At 28.1% G+C, this 23,265-nt stretch overlaps 1 protein-coding gene across 2 annotated transcripts in view; it reads left to right on the forward strand.

The window, feature by feature from the left end:
- The window catches only part of LOC112597109 (protein eyes shut), a 41,741-nt gene that overhangs the window by 18,189 nt on the left and 287 nt on the right, over nucleotides 1–23,265 (forward strand). Inside the window, exons 6-21 of one of the 2 annotated variants that reach the window (XM_025343028.1) lie at nucleotides 908–1,021; nucleotides 1,128–1,296; nucleotides 2,203–3,145; nucleotides 3,842–4,051; nucleotides 5,546–5,649; nucleotides 6,265–6,484; nucleotides 6,591–6,742; nucleotides 7,067–7,203; nucleotides 7,555–7,965; nucleotides 9,140–9,383; nucleotides 12,413–12,795; nucleotides 19,989–20,180; nucleotides 21,019–21,260; nucleotides 21,358–21,502; nucleotides 22,734–22,909; nucleotides 23,011–23,251. In XM_025343028.1, the coding sequence (XP_025198813.1) occupies nucleotides 908–1,021; nucleotides 1,128–1,296; nucleotides 2,203–3,145; nucleotides 3,842–4,051; nucleotides 5,546–5,649; nucleotides 6,265–6,484; nucleotides 6,591–6,742; nucleotides 7,067–7,203; nucleotides 7,555–7,965; nucleotides 9,140–9,383; nucleotides 12,413–12,795; nucleotides 19,989–20,180; nucleotides 21,019–21,260; nucleotides 21,358–21,502; nucleotides 22,734–22,909; nucleotides 23,011–23,251 (4,083 nt within the window). The remainder of the gene's footprint in view (nucleotides 1–907; nucleotides 1,022–1,127; nucleotides 1,297–2,202; nucleotides 3,146–3,841; nucleotides 4,052–5,545; nucleotides 5,650–6,264; nucleotides 6,485–6,590; nucleotides 6,743–7,066; nucleotides 7,204–7,554; nucleotides 7,966–9,139; nucleotides 9,384–12,412; nucleotides 12,796–19,988; nucleotides 20,181–21,018; nucleotides 21,261–21,357; nucleotides 21,503–22,733; nucleotides 22,910–23,010; nucleotides 23,252–23,265) is intronic. The other variant, XM_025343029.1, reaches the window with a different exon arrangement.

Genomic DNA, 23,265 nt, shown 5'->3' on the forward strand with positions numbered 1-23,265 from the left:
ACACATTATATTATTATAGTTATATTATCCGTCATAAGAAATGACTATTTTATTCGGTAACTGATTTTATCTTAAATATACTTATATGTAATAAGTATATTTATACAATATACATTTAAATAATACAAATTTCTATATGTGTATCATTATTTTTGAAATATTTTGTTTATTTTTTCATTTACTTGTCCACATTTTCAAATTGTGGACAACGTCGGTAACCGCGAATGTCCGGTAGTTAAGACACTAACTGTTTCACTGTATTTATTAGTACCTGATAAGTATATTATAAGTACATGTTTAATTCTATGCATAAATAGAAACAAAAAATTATATTATTTACAATTATTGATATAGTTATACATTATATTTAATAAGTATGACGTTACTACAATTGCAATGTGTGTATCGTCGTTCCGCAATTATATTATACTTGATCGTTTAGTATTTTTTTTGTGCTACAACACAATAAAATAACATGCAAATTTGTGCAAATGTGAAACGGTATTATTTTATAATGTATAATTGTTAAATTTAATAGTTAGCATAAGGATTTAGTTTTATTTTTTTGTATTCTTTTTGTAAAATACTATAGAAGTTGTGTTAAATTATTACATAAATATGATATGTCATTATTAAAAAAAACATGGAAGGGAGATACGATATCCAAATCTTTCCTATAAATACACCATAGCGTAATTATAAAACTAATTCAAATCTTATGTTTAAGTATATTGTGTGTGTAGAAGGGAAATAAGTTATAGTTTTCAGGAAATTCGAACATATTTATATACGATGTAAGGAACAGATTTTTTAAATTCGTATTTCACATTTGTATTTTTGTACTGTGTACTAAAAATAGGGGTTGACTGCATGTATATAAAGATATCGTATAATAATTATGTTTCAGGGTGGAGTGGATGGACTTGCGAGGATGAAATCGACCAATGTGACTCTCGTCCATGTAAGAACGGTGGCCTGTGCATCAATAGGCAGACGACGTATTCATGTGCCTGTCTTTTTGGTAAATAATTATAGACTATAAATAGTATGCTTATTAATTAAATTATTGAGTATTCGTGATGATGATTTATGTAATATTATACCTACAATGGCACTGGCTTATGCAGGTTACACGGGTCGTGACTGTGATGTGACACTACGTCTGTGCGAAGAACATGAGTGTCAAAATCATGCGCTTTGCTTAGTCGAGGACCAGACATCGGTTTGTTATTGTGTTCCGGACTACCATGGTAAATACTGCCAATATCAATACGACGAGTGCCAACTAGGAATAAGGTAAGATAATATTTAAAAAAATATATCATCCTGGTATACCTACGCTTTGTAGAGCCATATAAATTTAATTTTTAAGAAATAAGCACATCGCTAATTATACCAGGTTGAACATTAAGGTATATCGTATATATAGGTATAAAGAAGTAATCAATATTTCTCACTAATAAACATAATTATAATGGTGTTAAATCGTTTTACAATTTATTATAAAATATCCATTCCTATATATATAAATGTCATTGTATTAAATGACAATTTATATAGGTAAATACTTGTTCGTTGTTCCCACTTCAATTATGATATCAAGAGAAAAAATAATCAAAAAAATAATATATTGAAATTTCATAATATTTCATCACACCAATTCGATTAATTTTTGATATAAACAGAAATAAAATATAATGATAAATTACTGCATAGGTATAAAATAAACTTACGAGGTAGTGGTTTAAACAAATATTGAAGTTGTTGATTTCCTACTTGTCGTTTTTCGCTAATTTTTGTGGTTTCACAAAAATACTTAATCAAAAAACCACGAATTTTTAAAGAAACATTGAAAAAACAAGTTTATTATTCAGTTCATATCGGTTGTTTTTTTATCGATATTTTAATTACGAAGGAAGTTTTGAGCATTTTAAGAGGCTGTAAATTGTTTGTAATTTTTAAAATGACCTTAAATTGTCTCAAAATTACAATGCCAATAAAATCCCCCGAGAGTCTCTAAGTAATAATCTTACCTTTCAATTGTATAAAAGTTCAGTTGACTCTGATTTTAAAAATAACCGAGTAATACCGTTTATTGCGAACGTAAAATTTGCTGCGCTGCACGTCTGCAAGACGGAGACGACACGCGCGCGCGCGCGCGCGGCGTGCTCATAATTATTATTATTATTCGCGTGATTCAAGATGTGACAACGGCGGAACGTGCGTGGACGGCGTGGACGGTTACACGTGCACGTGTCCGAAAGGCCTGACGGGCCAGTCTTGCGAGTGCGCGTTCCTGGACGACCACACGGCCAATTGCACCGGCGTCGTGGTGCCGTATTACACGTCCAGCGGCGCCGAGGAAACGACAACCAACACCGCCGCCGTGACGATCACCGCTCCGGCCACCCAGGCGGACGGCGAATATCCGACGTCGTTCGAGACTGCGTTTGGGACGACGACGTCGCCGTCAGACGGCACCGGTTACTTCAGTATCTTCGTAGCCGCGACCACAACTGCGTCGGACCGTCGCCCAGCGGCCGCGTCCACCGAACTGGCGCCCGAGCCACAGCCGTACACCGCCTACACGGATGCGAACACGGCCAACACGGACGATGACGCGTACGACACGACCGTGACACAGCTGACCGACGCGGCGCGGCCGGCTACGGGTCGGACGTCGTCGCCGGACAGTGTCCACGACCCGGACGCCACGACCACCGACTACGACGGAGCGACCAACACTTACGAGTACGACGCGCCCGCGATCACGGCCAGTCGGCGGTCGACCACTACGGCCGCTGCGGCGGTGGCCAGCCGACCAGCCACCGGCATCACAACGGACGCGACAAGCGCCGCAGCGGATAGACCAAGATCGATGACCACCACCACCACCACCACCACCGCCGCCGCCGCGCAGTCCTCAAGATCGACGATCAATTACCGACAATCTGTGGTCACCGAACGAGACACCGGTACGTCGTTCACCGAGTTCTACGACGAAATGTCCACGGATTTCGATTACAACTTCACCAGCTTCGCAGTCCCGGTCACCGATCGCGGTCCGAGTGTTCTGGACCGGAGTTGCGCCAACGTTTTGTGCTTGAACGGAGGACGGTGCGAAAAATCGAAAACGGGACACAAGGTGCGTATTATTTTTAACATACGTACTGCCCACGCGAATGGAAATATCGGGAAAAAATATTCATCACAGTTCTGCGACGAAATGGCATGTTGCAGGTGTGCGGAAAACAAAATTGTTTTTATTTAGATATAAAGAACCTATGTAGCTACTCGTTTTCCATGCATTCCGGGTTTTTATTTGATTTTACGTGTTTTATTTTTTATTAATTTTACACAGCATTATCTCCTTTTAGTCAAAAATTGAAAAATGACGACAATACTTAAAAAATCCCTCGTAAGCTCATTGTTTTTTTGTGGATAAAATCAATAGTTAATAATTTACAGTTTTCACCAAAGCTTTTGGTAAAGATCAAAAATATAATATGACATTTCATGTGCATAAATAATATTATGCGACGACATCATATATATTTTTTTAAATTTTCATATTTAATAATATCATTAAAAGAATAATTTTACTCGTTGTATTCGTAAGTAGAGCAAATTAACATAGCCATAACTTTTTTATATTCCTGTTTTGTGTTTTTCTATTAACACGGAATGACTTTAATAAGATTGCACCAGTGAACTAGGAGAATTTTATTAGTATTGTATTCTATCGTCACGTATCCATACCACTGGTCATAATAATATGTGTTAAATACATAAATTACAGATCTTCACATTTATACGTATACTTACTAATATTTATTTTTAGTGCAAATGTACGTTTGGGTGGAAAGGTGAAATATGTAGTGAGAAGATCGATATCAAGGTATCTGCGTTTACTGGACAATCGTTTCTCAGCCATCGACTCTCTAATCGTTCTGGTGCCGAAATATCAATGGAAATAAGAACTCTAGCGCCAAATGGAATTTTATTTTATGCACAAGTCACCACGCACATGTACATGTGCCTTTATTTACAGGTAAATAATAATAGTTAATAAATACATATATGTATTATAGAACAAAAATTCATTTATAAATTTAATAATGCTTAATTTTATACAACAAATTAAATTAATTTAATCAAATATTACATTATACAAATTACAAAATATATTTATCAAATTAACCATACTAATACTTATTATTAACAATATTATTGTTAAATTTAACGAAATATTATTAAATATAAATCTTATAATAAATATTAATAAAAAAAAAAATTAGTTAAAAGTATGATTTATAGCCTACCTAATTAAGTATATTTCTACAGGATTTCAATTTTTGTATGGATTTAATTAATTATACGGTTTCAAACATCAAATAAATACCTAATTGTTAAACATTATAAATAAATTTAGTATACTATATTTTAAAACTATGTATGAATATAATAAAACTTTATGAAACCTTGCTATTACCTATGTATTTTAATTATAATGTGAAATTATATTGATCAAGTGAGGGCATACCACTGAATTTTTTGCTTACATTTGGTATGATTTCATAATATATATAGGTATATAAATATTAAATATATAGGCATGTGATGAACTTAATATATCATGAAGATATATACAATTAATGTAGATGAATACATTAGATACACACTAATCGACAATATATATATGCGATTTAAGGTTTCATAACACACGAATTGTAAAAATTGCATTGGTCAAATAACGTTTAATGTAATATTCGTTGCTAGGTACTCTAAACGGGTTAAATGCTTGAAATTCAGCACCACTTTTCAAATTAAACAGTAGTCGATAAGTGTTAGGATAGATTTTCCAGAGTTAAGCAAGCAGACAATAACAAGAACGAATCCTACTCTAGTGGAAATTCGAGCGGCGCTTAGAATAATATTGCATTCAAATTTTTTGCATTTTTATTCCGATTTTTTTTTTTATTTATTTAAATTTGATTAATTAATTGACATTTTCGTTATCATTAAATTATTAAATCATTATCGTTATTATTAAACTAAGTATATCTTAATTATATTCAATAATAACCATTTGGTTAAAATAATTTAATTTTGTAAATTCAACAACATAGGTATATACGTTAAATTAATAATGTATTTGACAAAATTAACAAAATTCTAAGTTATTTTAACAAAATTTCGATAAAATGTATTAGTTGAACTAAACAAAAAAAATTATTAAATCAAATAATTTGTTAATTTTTATTTTAATAAATATCTCATCTTAGTATCAATAAGTATTTTGTTGACTCAATATTAACAATGATATTATTGATTTAATCTATATTTTTGTTAAAATTACCGGTATTTTTCGTTCAATGATAACTATTAAAACATAAAATGAATATAATTATAGAAAAAAAATAAATATATTTAAGTAAAATATAATGACATTAATTTATCTTGTGGAGTTCTATCGATGATGGCGATATCATATAAACTGAAAATCAAATAATAATAACGTTCTACATAATATAATTGATTACAGGATGGTTTGTTAAAGTTTCAATTCTCGTGTGGAGTGCAAACAATGTTATTCAGTGAAACCAGATACCGAGTGAATACAGGCCATCGTTTACTGTTAACAGCCGCGTAAGTTTAAAATGTCTAGATCAAATGGAACACCAACCAATAAGACGAATAGCGCAGTAATTGTGGGGGAAAAGGTATAATTTTGTTCTCCCAGATATGCTAGCAGAAGAAATCTTTAAATATTATAAAATAAATAATGAATGCATTTAACATATGTTAATATATATATTTATTTTTTCCCAAATTATTGCATAACAATTTACATTTATTTTACGTTTTTCTTGTTTTTCTTTATGTAATCTGTTGATGTACTATCAACGCTATAATATTATCTGGGTTACTCGATAATATTATTTTATGAATTATGATGGTTATAGAATTATCATCATATCTATTATTTTTTTTCAAAAAAATTAGTTACGCTTTTTTTATGAACTCTTATGTAGGTATTTAATATTATTTAACAATATCGGGTGCCTACAATTTTTTTTTAACCCATAAAATAAGTTCTAAGACTTAAGTAAAAACAAACAATTAAATTAACTTAATTAGGTTATGATTTTGATTTCTTTGAATAGATTATTTTTCTACCTTAGTTTTTTACGCAGTTACGCCACTAGAGTAGTGTATATGTATATATATTATATACCAATAAAATAAACTAACTGTTTCTAGATTGGAGCATGCTATGTCACATTCTATGTCCGATCACTGTAAGGCGTCACTTAGGGTTAACGAAACGCTGGCTATGAGCGGTGAACAAGCAGCAGATACAGCACCGGAGAAAGCGAAAAAAGTAGCACTGTTATACTTGGGAGGACTTCCAGCAGGTCAAAACGCCACAGCAGAACTTCCGGTGGCAGTAGGAATCACTGGTTGCATATCCCGTCTACAAGTAAGCGAGGTTTAGACTATCTACAAATTACAATATTTGACTTTATAAAGCCAATGGTATAGCGACATTTGTTATTTTTATAATAATATAATTTACCTATCTATAGATTGACGAAGTCGTTCACAACGTATACGGAAATGCCACCGACGGATATGGTGTGATCGAATGCGCTTCGCTGACATGCTTGTCCAGTCCCTGTCAAAGCTATGCTACATGTGTAGAGTTTGGAGACTCGTGGAACTGCCTATGTCCTTCAGGGTGCGTATAAAATATAATAAAACCGGTTTGATATCAATTATAATAATCATACTTCCAAAACGATAATTTAAATTTTACATGATAAAGATCTAAAATAGCTATTATTAATACAATTATTATAACGTCAATAATTAATAGTATAATAGGTAAATGTTTACATTATCTATATATGTCACGCCCAAATAGCATTATGTGATTGTAACGTCGTATTCATTTGTGACACTTTAACTAGGTAGAGAATGATGATAACATTAATTTTGATAGGTTGTAACACATTATATACTAATAATAATGAATAATAATTATATATTAATTGACTTAAAGATTTGTTGGGAAGAATTGTGAACGGTCAGTGTGTGAAAACAACCCATGTAAGTTTGGCGCCACGTGTGTGATTTATCCCGGAAGCGGATTCATTTGTTTATGTCCACTTGGAAAACATGGAATGTATTGTGAGCATGGTAAGTTATCATAAAATTTCCATTATTTATTGAATATTATTTATAAGTTTGTGTAAATATATCGTTAATTAATATCGAAAATATATTTATAAAATGTTCTTAATTTTTGATCATCGACTGTCAAACATATTTAATAATAATCTTAAGATTATGTGTTCACTGTTACAAATTATAGTCAGTTATGTCTCGGTAACTATCACTAATGTAACGATCACTAATGCATGTATACTAGATAGAAAATTATCTTACTATTTAAATTTCTATGTTTATTAATAATCATGTTCAAATTGTTAAAAAAAAAAAAAAAAAAAATCTTAAAATTTAATTTATCTTTAATAAATGTTCGTTTAGATCTTGAGATTGGAGAACCGTTTTTCCCAGGCAGCGTTAGTGGACTTTCGTCGTTTGCCTCATATTCTATACCAGCTGAGATCCATCAAAGTTTCGAGCTGTCAATGCATTTCGTGCCGAATTTTATGGACCAAATCGCTCTGATGATGTATATAGGTCACGACGCGTCCACCGATCACGTAGCTTTGAGTTTTATCAAGGGATATATTGTGCTGACGTGGAATCTCGGTGCCGGTGCTAGAAGAATTTTCACACCAAAACCAATAAACTTTCAGCCAAAAAGGGCGCACGTCGTAAAATTGGGCCGAGACGGAAAAACCGCATGGCTCATGGTGGACAATTTCCCGAACGTCACCGGTCAATCAGTCGGACGTCTTTCTCAACTTAACACCAAACCTGTGTTATACCTTGGTAACTGCGTTACATATTATATATAATGCGTACCAGTTGTCTTCTATTATATTTAATGCCAATATTGTGTAACCTCATGCACACTAACCGTACCTGCTGTCCTGCTGATATACGAGCATTTGAATAAAATTGTTACACTGATCACTAATGAATGATATCCGAAGCCCAATAATTATGTTTATCATAAATACTTAATATTTTTGATACAAACTTTTACTTTCCATTCATACATAATAATAAACGAGTTGTAAAAGCTTTAAATCATCACGATTAGCAACAAATTATTTTTTGTGCAATATTTTATATTAAATCAATAAATACTAATAATTATATTACAATAATAATTACCTAGATAGTAAACTAATGATTATATATTTTTTTTATTTTAAATAATTTAAAATATTGATAGTTTTATAGAAGTTATTAATATTACCTAATATACCTATACCTATTATACTAATATTGATAATATCCGCCGTACAAATTAAATAAATAAGTTATTATTTATTATTACACTAAGATAAGTTGGAATTTTAACAATTCCCATTTATTTGTATATGATTTATTCGATTAGCACTTAACATTTCAAAGTCTGACTGTTTTCCTACACTCGCATTTATGTATCTATTTGTTTAATGCTTTGCAAAACTGCATAAATCCTCCATCAATACTAGGTTTATATTATATTATTATCATTGTTGTCATTGTTTTAAAATAATCAAAATAGAATAAAATTATGATTAATAATATACTAATTATCATTTGCCCGTAATATTTACACAGTCCAGACAGTCCAGTTATACAAATATCAAACTTTTCGTTCCTTTGAGTTTTTACTTTTGTAAGTAATGTTAATATTATCATATCAAATCACTGAACAATCAAGCATACACTGAGACATTAGTAAATGTCTATAAGTTAATTAAATAGTAACTTATGTAAAACTATTTCATATAAAAAACTTGATTTTACTTTAAACACTCAAGTGAATTTTCTTCACTTTTTAGCCCATTTTTTCTAATTTTCATACTTCAGCCACAAGGAAAATAATTTTTGCTCGTCAATTTTAAAACAAATAATATGATTTTTACACCTAATCCCACTATATATTTATATTATGTGTCTAGAAAAATGTTTATTGTAGTAAAAATATATCTATTTATCATCATCCTAGGTGGCCACGAGTCTCCTGGAATGGCTGACCTACCACACGACTTGCCGCTACACACTGGATTCGTTGGATGCATGAGCGAGGTGAAGCTGAAGGCTGGTCACGTAACTGTCCCGCTGAGTCTGTCACGTGCATATTCTACAGTAAATACTGGTAGATCCGTGTCTCAGTGTTCGACTAATGAGTGTTATCGAAACAACATATGCCAACACAATGGTGCGTGCATTCAGCACGGTTCTTCGTTAGCGTGAGTGTTTTCATTTTTACGTAAATTTTATAGTGGTATTTTTATTGTTGTGATTTCACCCATTCATTAATCACTTTCCCTCCTACTCATAATATGTTAAATCTGTACTACATCAAACTATATTATGGTTTATAATTTATGGGCAAATTCATGAAAAAAATAAAAAATATTTTATTATTTTAAACTTAGAAGTGTTAATAAAAATAATTTTGATAATAATTGTCATCAAAATCACGGAAAATTATTCTATCATTAAATATACAATTTTTAATGTTAATACCTCGATTTAAAAATTGAACACAAGGTTTCTCGTAAGTTATACACTTTTACTTACAAGAGTTTAAAAAAAGTCAAACATAACTCAAAATATATAATGGTTATAATACCTCAAATATTTTTTAGGAGCCTCTGAAGTTTAAATTTGACATAATTGGGTATTCATGATTAAAATAACGATTTATTATAAAACGATTTTCTGATTTTATTGTTATTCAAAAATTAATAGCCAGCGACAGATACTTAAAGTATTACTATATATTTTCATATTATAATATAATTACTACTCAATTTTGAGGTACATTTGACATCTATTGACCTATTGTACAGCAGAGCCATCACTTACTTTCTCACTTTTTAAATTTATATTCCTGTTTTAAAATATTTAATTAATGCAACCCTAATATAATAATATATTAGCCAACTGCTGCTTATATGCGTATTGATTGGTATAAAATTTAAACACTATAAATTTTTGAGAAGGTATAGGAAATAATTAAGGAACTATTACGCGAGCTGGAACTAGGAAAAAGGTTTGAGAAAGTAAGTAAGATGAATCGACTTGCGTAAATAACGCATGTTATATGTCTAGAACAAAAAATGAAAGTCAAAATACTCATATAGACATGATCTATAAAACGTCACTAAAATAATTCAAAAATTTTATGTTGAACTTGCTTAAGCGTAATTATAATTATTTAAAGGTAATTTTAGTGTCTTAAATGACAAAAATGTATTATTATATTAGTTAAAAAGTAAAAGGAGATACTAAATTAAATTCAGCAAACACACGTTTAATATACCTTAAAGTTTTAAGAGCGTTGTAGCGTAGGTACAACGCAAGTTAACATGCAAGTTAGAGTTAAATGTAGGTCAGAAGATAAATTCGTAGTTCAATGTAAGACTTCTAAAGCAACAATTAAATCAACCCATCTATTCCATAATTTAACTCAAAAATTATACATTAATTATTTATTCTTGTATTTTAAAATTAAGGTACATCGCAGGTATTTACACTATTTTTTTTTTCACTAAACAGAAAACCTTATAATATTAAAATGTAAAAATTTTACAAGGTTTATTTAAAAACATATTGATGTTTAAAATTGTTGGGTATTTATTTTAAAAAAAAGATCATTAACTTTAAATATGATTGATGTATTGAAATTTTTATTTATTGCGTTTTCGAAAATATTCACTAAAATTTCTAAATTATGCATCAGATATAGTTTATCGGTATACCTAATACAAAACACAAAATCGAACGGACAAAAAGATGCGACTACATAAGTAATAGTAATACATATAATAATCTGGTTTATTAGGAATTAAATTTACAATTAAGATTAATATGCATTTAATAGGTGAAACCGTTGAAACATATATAAAATGTGCAAAATACAATTAGTTTTATTTCAATAAGAATGATCTAAATTGGGAACAATTCTCATCAGATTTCCAAAACTTTATTCCAATACATAAAAATCCGGTCCCTACTGATAAATATTAAATGAACGACGCCGTACATATTTTTTAAATATTCTGTAAAATGTTTATTACGACGTACAACAGTCCGGCAAATTAGTCATATACAAAAGTTTAAAAACAAAGTTCATCGCACAAGAAAATCTTCCTACTGCAGGGTTACATAAAAAAAACTAAATCGTGTTTATAAGGTTCTTTACTACTCTATCGGTTAATTTAACCCTTAAGCAGGCGCGTGTCTATTTTTAACGTTCATAGTCGCGTGGGAGGTCAACAGACCCCATTTCTAAAAATATATAAAATGTGTATAAAATAGTTCATTTTTTTAAATTCAAAAACTTTATTTGTTACTATATGATTTGTAAATATTGATAAAAATTCAATAATAAAAATTAAAATTAAAATAAATACAAAACTATGTGCATAATTAAAAATTATAATACGAAAAAAAAACTTAAATATCAAATTTTTTTAAAAAAAAATTTGGTTTGTAAAAAAATTATTTTAACTACAAAATCTTATTTTTAAGACAGTAAACAAAAACTTTTTCTATTACAAAATGTATTTTAATTAATTTTTCTTATATTTCTTTGAGCTTAAACACGACTTATATTTATCAATTAAATGTGCATTTACATTTATATTATCATTTTTCTGAATTAAATTTTTTTTTTATTATTATTACAATACATTTAATTATTATGATACGTCTATTCTGAATCTGTTGCACATTGATTTTTCTCCCAACAATCTTTGCTTACTGTTTTCATTATGATTTCATATGATTTGTTTTTATCTGTTCCGTATACCTACGAAATTCACAGTTAAATATTTATTTTTAAAAAGTAATTGCACAGTCGGTGGCTGATCCACATAATTCCAATTCCACAATATTATATCGATTATAACATTGCATTTACGATAAAATGAACTTTAAAAAAAAATACAAGTCCAAAAAAAAAAATTATAACGTTACAAGTCGCGTGGGGGTAAATATGACCCATTTCAATTTTGATGAATATTTTAAGTCATAGATTTTTTTTTCGAAAGTACTTAGTTATGAAAATCGATTCAATATTATTATAAAAACCATCTTCTAAATTTAGATCTATGTACACCTTTTATGCAATATAATACATACGTTTTAATTTATGTGGGGGTATGCTAGACCCCGACGTGACTCTTTAAGGGTTAATGTTTAACGACTGTACCAGCAACCCGGCACTCGACTCTGTCGAGACTTACTGTTTTCGGTCTCGTTGTTGTAGGTGCGTGTGCGACGACGGGTGGTACGGTCCCGTGTGCTCGCACCGTTACAACGCGTGCGACTCGAACCGGCACAACTGCTCGGACGGGTCGACGTGCGTACCGGTGGGCGCAGAGTACGAGTGTGACTGTCCGGCGGGTCGGACAGGCAAACACTGCGGCCGGGAAGAGCGGCTGTCCGACGTCCGGTTCCTGGGCAAGCGGTCGTTCCTGTCCGTGTCCGCGACCGCGGAGCTCAATATGCAGCAGTTCAGCGTCGAGCTCGAGATCAAACCGTCCGGCGAACACGGTATCGTTTTTTTCGTCAGACACGACGCGGCGCGCAAGAAGTTCATGTGTCTATCACTGTACGGCGGCGTACTGGAATTGAGGATCTCCGTCCGAGGTAACGATCCACAATCATATTATTATCGCGCTAGGTACTATATAGGTACGTTGGCACTGTAATTATTTTTTGCGTGGCGCGTGTGGTGAGGAGGGGAGATACACTGCAACATGCATGAATATGTCGAGTAGTGACTGTTCACGATTGTGATAACGAACTCACACAATTATATTATTTTTTTGTGTTGTCGAAAATATAAGCCCCTGACAGTGAAGGTGGATTTGCCGTTTGTGGACTACATGAACATATTAAGAAGGGCTCTGACATCAAAAATTGAACCTCAATACGATGCTTAACTATATACACTATTATTCTGCTTAAAAAGTTAAATAAGTGTCCGTTGTCCAAGATCCAAACAAATTATACTTTTCTAATGTTAATAAAAATAAATAACAGCATTATAATGTAAGTATTTGAGTAGATACCTAACGATACACTTGCAGTAATTTATACAAAGACACACAATACATATTACATAGATAATATTTTCATTGAAATGACATAATATTAATTAGGTAGATATCCTATAACCTAGGCAAATTTCGATACATGACTATAAAAGTTAAGGACTATTTATCTAATTTTTTTTGTTAAAAAAATAAAATATAGTTTAATGAACTAAAATACAACTTGTTATAAAATACACAAACATCTTTTTCTTTTAACATTTTTTCAGTTAAATTTAATTTTTAATACCTAACTAATATTTCAAAAAATACCGACATAACTGTCTCTTTTTTTTTTCTTCCATTATAAATATTACGAGTATATGCAATTATTGCAATTATTAATAAAATAATATACACTACTGTAGTAAAAAACTAGTAATTTGAAGCTTGGAAATCGAATAAAATAATTATAGCAATAATAAACATAGTCTAATTTCTTTATTTTGATATTGGAACTACATAAATATAGTAAATGTCAATATGTCATTTAAAAACAATAAACGTAAATTATGACAATAATGATAAACTGTATAAAGTACAATAAATAATGATATATAACAACACTATAATATTGTATAAATAACGTTTTTAAAATTCGTATAAAATATGTTCATATAGTAATATATATAGGCTGACAGTTTCCACTCAAAATCGTTTTTTGTAAAAATAATTTATAATTTATTTCAAATTTAACACACCCATTACAATGATCTACTCAATGGTAATGCAAATTTGATACCTAAAATATATAGAATGGGGCTAATAATTTAAACATATTTTAAGCTATTTAAAAGTTTTTGTAATTTTCCATGTATTCATACCTAGTTCTTTTTCTATAAAATCAATAAAAATGTTAGTACATATTTCTCATATACGTTTCAAATAAAATTTTGACGATATATATTATGAAATCACAACAATGTCGAGGAATATAAATAAATAAATTTAATAAATTTAGTTTGGTACTAATTTTTCAAAAGTTTCAATTAAAAAAAAAAAAAAAAAATTGAGTGGAATAGTGAATGTAGACCAAATAATGTATTTATTTTTTTCAGAAATCACCTTTATTAACAAAAAAATCAGTAAAATTTTTCAACTTTCCTCATGATTTATCATGGTTACTTAAATATAAAAGATAAATTGAAGAATGATAAAAAAAAAATTCAGTTTTTTTCAAAACTTTTATCGGGAGGAACAAAAATAAATATTATTATACAAAATCAATTTTTCTTCACATCTACGATAAAGTAATAATTATAGATTTCAAAAAAAAAAAAAAAAATTAGGTTTAATAGACATTTTTAATTATAAATTATTACAATTTTTGGTGATTGCTAGTACCAAAACTAAATCTTTCATAATAATTGTGTTATCAATAAGTAAAAATTTTAAAACAATAATAAAAATAAATAACAGTATTCACTGTATATAACTATATATATCTATAACAACCAATGTTTGTTATGTTTGTTGTGTTTGTTGTCCGGATTCTGTTGAAAATGTATTTCTTATTCTAGAAAACAGAACAAGTTTTTAATTAATGTTATTATCAAAATAAATTCGATTAACTAATATATTAATAATTATACTTCAATAACTTCAAAGGTTATGTACCTCAATTATATACAGCATAACATTTTAATAATTTATGAAATAGTATAATTGACATTACAATAATATTGTTCTATATCTTCTCACTATTTAAGTATTCAGTGTATTAACTATACAAATTAAAATAATTGGAGTATTAACTCATTAAATAATAATAATTAAACAAACTGCAAAAAGTGTACAACTATTAAAATCTACAATTTACTAAGAATAAAGTAAGAAACATAGTTTTGTTTTCCCTTTAAATGTTACATGTTTTATAACCAGGGATAGGATAGTATAGGATTTTTAATTTTTTTTAAGATTTACAGGATATAGCTTTTCAAGCACAAAATGTGATTTTGTCATCTACGAGGTCAAGTATATAGTTTTTATTTTGCATATTTTTGCATTTTTTGTACTTTTTTGAATTTAGGGTCATTTTTTAGCATTTTTTCAATTTTACGGTCATTTTTTTATATTTTATTGAAATCTGGGTTATATTTTTATTAATATTTAATTTTTTAAAATTTTAAATGGTCGTTATTGATCGTTATATTTATTGTACAAACATATAAAGATACAACATTAAAATAAAATCATAAACATATTTTCTAAAAATATTTAATACTTTAAAATACCAATCGTTTATATGTATAATAATGTATAATATAAAAAATACTCGTTAGATAAACAGAGCAATAATCGATAATAATGTTCGATTACGTGTTATCTTCATCAATTTATTATTAAATTTAACGTATTAATACCTATTCATTATACGTATGATATTGGCCATTATACCAGAAGATGAATTTATTTGTATACTTATAAATATTAATTATTATTTATTAATTTATTAATATAATTATATTTTTTTCGATCATTTTATGAAGTCATTTTTTCTTATTGAGTCATTTTTTTTGATCATTTTTTAGTTTTTATTAGGTCATTTTTTAAGTTTTTTAGGTCATTAAAGCCCTATTTATTAACAATTGTATAATATAACATACTAGTAAATACTACAGCAGAATATTACAAACGATAACAACTAAAAAATGTATTGTTTTTATCAATTAATTACTAATTTTAGCACTAAATATCATCAAAATATTATGATGTAGGTACTAGATGATGAATAATCTCGTCTGCTAGCGAAAATTTAGTCTCAATATTTTTTATAAGCATTTAAAGTTAACAATTTTACAAAATCCCAAAAATTACAATTTATTTTGTAATAATAAATTCATAAAAACGCTATATTGTTTGTTGTGCATAAACTATTTTAGAAAATGGGGACTAGATATCAGATATTTAGCTCAAGTATGAAATAAAAAATAACCGAGAAATATAAAAATTACAATTTATGAAAAAAGATTATTTACTTATCACAACATTTAACAATAAAAAATATACCTAATGTTAGTTGGTAATTTTCAGTTTAATACAAAAAAATTTACCTATAACATAAAAATAATAATTAAAATAATTATAGTATTATTTAATTATTGTCATTTTAGATTCCGAGTAAAACAATGAATAGATTGATTTTACAATTTTTTTTTTTTTTTTTTTAATCTGTAATCACCTTTAGGAGCATTCAAAATAATTCAATTTTTAACTTAAGGTATAGTTTCTGATGGCAAATAGCAAATTGGATCTAGTTGGTTCTTTGAAGGATTAAAAATAAAAAATTCTTAATACTTTTCTTAATATTAAGGGAAAACAAGAATTTTTTTAACAAAATGTATATTATGTAATACTTAATTTTTTATAGCTTAAAAACAAATAAATATGAAAACTTTTTTTCGAAATCATTTTTTATATGTCATAATAAAATTTTCAAAATATTTAGATTTTTTAAATAAGTTTTTATATAAGTTATAACTTATAAACAATTTTTTTTTTTATTTTTGATTGTCAATCAAAATGCTTTTGCTTTGTCAAAAAGTTTTGAAAATGTATTTCAAAGTTCCTCATAAGTTGTTATTAATAGAAATAAAAAAATAGCTAACCGTAAATCCACTTAAATTTTTTACAAGTATTTTAAATTAGGATTTTTCCAAAATCGCGAAAATTTGCAAATTTCTTTGTAGTTTAAAATTCATAGTTTTTGAATATTTCTATAAAAGATTTGAAAATTCAATTCAAAGTTCTTTATAATTTTAATAATCTATATTAAAAAAATGTTTACTGAAAAAATTGAGATTAATTTATGGTTTTGTCTGTCATATACTACGAACAGTACTAACCACACCATTATATATATATATATTAGGCGATTTTGATTTAAAAGATATTGTAGCTCAATTTTAAAGGTAGGTACATATTTTTTTATATTTAAAATAGAATATTTAGTATTTTGACTTACTTATCTAGTTTCTTTTGACGGAAAAGGTTAATTTATTTTTTAAATTTTAAAAACGCTTCCTCTAATTCTTTTCTTTTCATTCCTATTTTGATTTCCTTTTCCTTCCTCTTTCTTTTACTTAACCTGCATGCCTCATTATGCTTATGTCGTTTTATTTCATCATTCATATCACGCTCGGTTGAATTCATGATGATTGAACTATATGCAAAACAAATTGGATTTAATTAAGAATATGCTAACTTATAAATATGTAAAGTAATAAACATTTTTTACCAATTTTGCTAACTCAAAGATAAATTTGTTCTTGTTGATATCTAAGTGTAAAATGAGTGTATTTTAAAGCGTTCAAATAATTAAAATAGTAGTGATATTCTACTAATGTATCTAATTTGATTATAATTTCTGTTTTATTATTCTGGCCCATTATTGCTGATTGAAAATAATATATTACACGGATATTTTCTAGAGTAAAATTTATGTATAAATTTATATTATAAAGGTATTTAACAATTATGTTCAAGAAACTCTTTTAAAAACTATTAATGGTTATAACTTATAACTTATAAAATATATGTTCATAATTATTAGTAAAATATATTAATATATTATAAATAAATTATTATTAATGTAACATCTATATTGTATTCCCATATTATTTGAAGGAGATAAATGTAATAATATAGTAGATACTTATGAGTTATGCCAAAAATTTATTATACAATAAAAACCGTTAATTATCTAAATAATTTCGATATTAACTCAAGTGGAATGATGCAACTCATTGTATAAAGGTAGAATTACTATAGTGCCATTAACTGTTTATGTCGAATTCGTTGTACCTACATTTTTTTATCAGTGAATCATTGACTAGCTTCAATAATCTACAAAAATAATAAAGATCATAAAAATAAATTAAATTTTTTGAAATTAATAATTTACTTATTAATTTCCAAAACAACAATAAAATTTACTCAAAAAATAAATAAATTAATAAAATTTATCAAAAACTGTTTTTGCATACTAATTGAAAAAAAATAATGATAATCTATTATGATTGTTTTTATTTTAAATCTTAGCCCTAACTATAATTATCTATTGAATATTAATAATAAAAACTGTTACTTACCTGTAAAGATACTGCAATTATTATTTTCTAAAACCACACTTGAGTACCAAATTTAGTAAATTTTTAAAATTTGCAATGTTTTTCTCGTGTCAGTTTTTGAAATATCGTGTGTATGGTTATGATATTTTTTATTTTATTGATAATTTGACCATTCATGCAGCATATAGAAACGTGGAATTTTTTGTATTACATTTGATACATCGCTAATTACTATTTTTATCGAACTTATTAATTTAAATAAATACCCGTTGTAAGTTGTAACTCGATAAATCTCATAGTGTTGTATTAATCACTAGTAAAAACATATAACAGAACAATATAGTACCCATGAAAAGAGAAGTGTAAAGTGTCTATTCATAATTTAAATAGCCGCGTACTTATCCAGCTATAAGAAAAAACCATGATAAATATAGATGGGTGTCCGTGCCCTGAAAACTAGTATAGCAAAAGTACAGATACCGTGTATAATATTGTTGTCATAAAAATGTTAGTTTTAATTTTGCGTGATTCTTTAATCATTAAATAATTTCTAGCTTTTTTCATTTCACTCAATTGACGTTATAGTTCATTTCTAAGCCGTTGAATTATACAAGCTCAATTTTTAGAACACTCTATATTTTTTTTATTTGTATTTTTATATTATTAGTTTCAATTCTCACTGCAAAAAAAAAAATTCCCGCAAACGCGTGCAACTTAATCTGCGAGAGCTTTTTCTCATCCCCTCGCCCCTTCTCACTCCTGCCGCGTTTACACATCCGCGATCGTTATTGTCATTTTTTGCCGGTCATAATCTAACTCTGTATGTTTTTTTGTGACTTGTCACAGTCTTGCATAGTGCCGTTTTTTACGCAAACACGTATTTTATTGTCGTATTCGACCTTTACAACTTACACGTATCGCTATCGTTATGAACGACGTTCGTAATACCTTCGTATTTTTTTGTACAACACATCTTTCTTCGATAGTTTTTGTATTGGTCGCACCATTTTTGTTGTTCCAATCACAAAGCTTATGTGTCGTTGACCGTTGCACATCAATTTATTCATCTAGTACACTTCGTCTTGTCTATTGTCCGAACATAAAAATGTTTGGTCTTATTTAAAGTTTATAAATCATATTTACAAATATGTAGCTAATTAACGAAGAAATATTAATTCTTGCAGGTAATTGTTACGTTAATTACTCGTTTTAATGAAACAAAAATGATATATTACACAAATGTATGTAACGAACTTATTGTATTACATACAAATACAAATTACAATTAATCGTTTTTATTTTTTTATAAAGATTTATTATAAATTTTTAATTATATAAGATTACAAATTATAATTATATTGTTAAATAAATATATAAAGATATATTAATAAAATATTCATTAGTAGTAATAAAATCTTGCAAAGAATATATTGAATGTTCTTGGATTTTGAAATAAAAAGTACTTTTATCAGTTAAATTATTTAAAAATTGGTACTTCGTGGACAATTTTTATTTTTATTTTTATCGGTTCTTATAGTTTTTGTGAAGATTAGGTACTATTTCTGTTTAAGTCACTAAGTCACTTCTCCTCATTCATCTTTAAATTTTACAAGAATTTTTTAGACGATAATCAATATAGTCACTATAGTTTTATTATTTTCCTTCTGTTTGTGTTTAGTGGGCGAAACAAGACGTCAAGACGACGTACTAGTAGTCCGCAGCGGTCGAGTGTTGACACTGTCTGAATGGCATAGTATAAGAGTGGGCCGGTATCGCCGCAAGTTGTATCTATGGGTCGACGGGATGGTTAATTACGCTGTTTTGCAGCCGTCAGAGGGCATTTCAAATTTTGACAATCTCATATATTTTGGTATGTATTGAACCTGTGAGTACAGGGTCATTATTTAGACTTATAGCTTTATCAGACTTGGTACGAAAAAAATTGCTTTAACTAACATACATTTTTATTTAAAAGTACTTTTAAAACATCCGCTTAATTTTATTATTCTTATCAATTAACTTCAAAAAGGAGTATTGTTGATCATTCAGTAGAAGCAAAAAAAAAAAAAAAAAAACAGTGTAGTCTTCGATAATCGACTATAAAAAAAATTCCACCCAGAAAAACCATTTGACCTGCCATCAAACTTGTTTATTTCTAGATTTATTTAGTGATTTTTTTTTTTTTTTTTTGATATACGAGTAAATATAAGCTTATTTTGAATTTTTATATAACATGTTGCCATAAAATTAGTTATTACTTAACAAAATAGCTCATATTTTGTACTTAATAAAAAAAAATTTAAGTACCTACATAGTTTTGTAATTAATATAAATCACTTTTATTTTTAACAATATGTACATATTTTTCTACAGCCATAAAACATGCATATCTTTAATTATTAATTAAAATAAATAACAAATAGCTATTCAATACTAGTTGCAGTCCACCCGGAGAAGTTTTGATATCCAACCGGCTTAGTTCACTCACCGGAGGAGTCTTTGAATTACACTTAAAAATACATAGTTAACTCAGTAAATTTTAAATACTATAAAATAATTTAATTTTTAAAATCAATTTTTATAATTTTTTTTCGTACCTACTCGAATCCCTAAATCTAAGTTAAAAGTGTGAGACCCTGGATCTTGTCTGTCATTAATATGTACTTTATGATATATACCCATAATAATTAGTTTTTACATGAATTTAGGTGGTTTACCGGATCTGTCCCGCATGCCACCCGGCTCCACAGCTGGACTTCCGGTTCCGTTCGCTGGATGCATACGCAGACTATCGATCGATTACGAGACAATACCACTTAACTATTCGTCGATTGTTGCTGGTAGGAATATAGCCGATTGCGACGGGACGCCGTGTGGCGGAGACTTGTGCCATCACGGCGGTAGCTGTTGGTTGGACATGGACATGAAACCGCACTGTCATTGCCTTCAGGTGCGTTCTCGTTTTTTTTTTTATTTTTCCATCATGTTAAACGTGTTTTTGGTGGCATCATTAAAATAATTGTTTAAATATATGTTTGATTATCAAGGAGTTTACCGGAGACTCATGTAACAAACAAGCTTCTTGCACTGAATTTAAATGCCAGAACAAAGGTCACTGCGTAAGTGAAAGTGGCAACACGTCGTTTGTGTGTAAATGTCCACCTGGCTGGGACGGCCCGTTCTGTACAAAAGGTATGATTCTAAACAATCTAAACCATATTATAATGAATTTTGTTAACCAAAACGTTTAGGTATGTATTCGACTAAGTATCTATCTCATAAATCATAGGTATGCGTAGATTTGAATTTAAGAAGGTACCTACAATATTCTTGAGTCCTCTCTTAATAAATTAAGTCACTAATAAATTATTAAGTATGGATTTACATTACTTTAATTTTACCATTATTTTGTATATGCCAATGTAATAAAATCACGAATTTATAATTGTAATAATACAGATACACCTTATGGTCCTTAGCTTTAAATTATTAAACTTATAAATAACTAAATTTAAAGCATTATATATTATGAACTTATTTACTTTTTATCACTTTTAGTTATTTCTTCTTTCTATAATACTTGTATAGATAGATATATAATAAATTGCTTCACTATTTATATAATTATTTTTGTTTTAGATAATAATATATAATAAGAAAAAAGTCCTAATTTACATAATATATTAATTATTAATTTGATTAAAATGTTATTTAATTAAATAACTTCGTTAGCAACAATTACAATTAAAATGTCATTTTTTAGACTCAAAACTCAGTTGGTATTTTATAAATTTAAAATATTTAAAACTAATCAATGATGATAGCTAATTGTATCACTAATTAGAGTAATATCACATAATAATATTATTAAGCAGTAATAGTCCCAACAAATATTATCTAATCTTATTTTTATTTAAAATTTTTAAACTTGTATTGAATAACATTCACACACTTATGGAGTACTTATAGAAGTAATGATGGTGTTCAATAAAATAAAATATATTTAAAGCTAAAGCTGAAGGTTCAATACACAATAGCTTTTTTTATTTTATTTTGGTATACAAATAGTTTAAACATTAAACTTTAATGTACATCATATTTTTATTTTTTTTATTTTGTAACGTTTAATACAAGAATTCTTATAAGTCATAAGTTATTATTCTTGGAATTAATTATTGGTTATAAATACTTAATCATTTTTATATATTTTTTTTTTTCAAATAAACATTTGTAGTTTAAAATTTGATAAAATCATTTGATTTCTACAAATACTTTAAATAGCTTTAAGAATAAAGTTACAAATACCAGTAGTTAAAATTAAAAGTATTTCAAGTAATTTATAAGTACTAAAATATATTATTTATATAATAAACAATTAATATTTAATTATAATAAAAAAAATAAGAGTTGTGATCCTTTTTAGAGCTTCCAACTGGCCCACCACTATTCAAAGGACATGGATATTTAGTTCTCAGTAAACTGTCATCACTAACTAAAAGAGAAGGTAATGATGAAGTAACTGTAGACAATGAAACACAATTCATAAGTGTCAACTTTTCAACGGTATATGATAACGGATTGCTAATTTGGACATCACAGGTACTTACTATAATTTTTACCCATAAGTGGTATAAACCATAAAATATAACTACAGTACAGTAACCAAAGATGTATTGAATGTATATTTTTATTATTTAAAGGAAGAGTGGTACATGGGCTTAGGCATAATTAATGGATTAATGACAGTGACGTGGGCGCAGAATTATAAAAGACCCAATAAATTGACAGCGCCAATGTCCAACATAACCAATAGTGAATGGCATACAGTGAGATTAAATGTCACAAAATCAGATATAACATTAGAATTAGATGATTGGGTATCAGATCCATATCGCCACAATATAGATTTGTTTAATTTGAACGATAACATAATTTATTTAGGTAATAAATAAATT

The sequence above is a fragment of the Melanaphis sacchari genome, unplaced genomic scaffold (assembly GCF_002803265.2).
Source record: "Melanaphis sacchari strain LSU unplaced genomic scaffold, SCAv2.0 Contig37_pilon_pilon, whole genome shotgun sequence".
Taxonomy (NCBI): domain Eukaryota; kingdom Metazoa; phylum Arthropoda; class Insecta; order Hemiptera; family Aphididae; genus Melanaphis; species Melanaphis sacchari.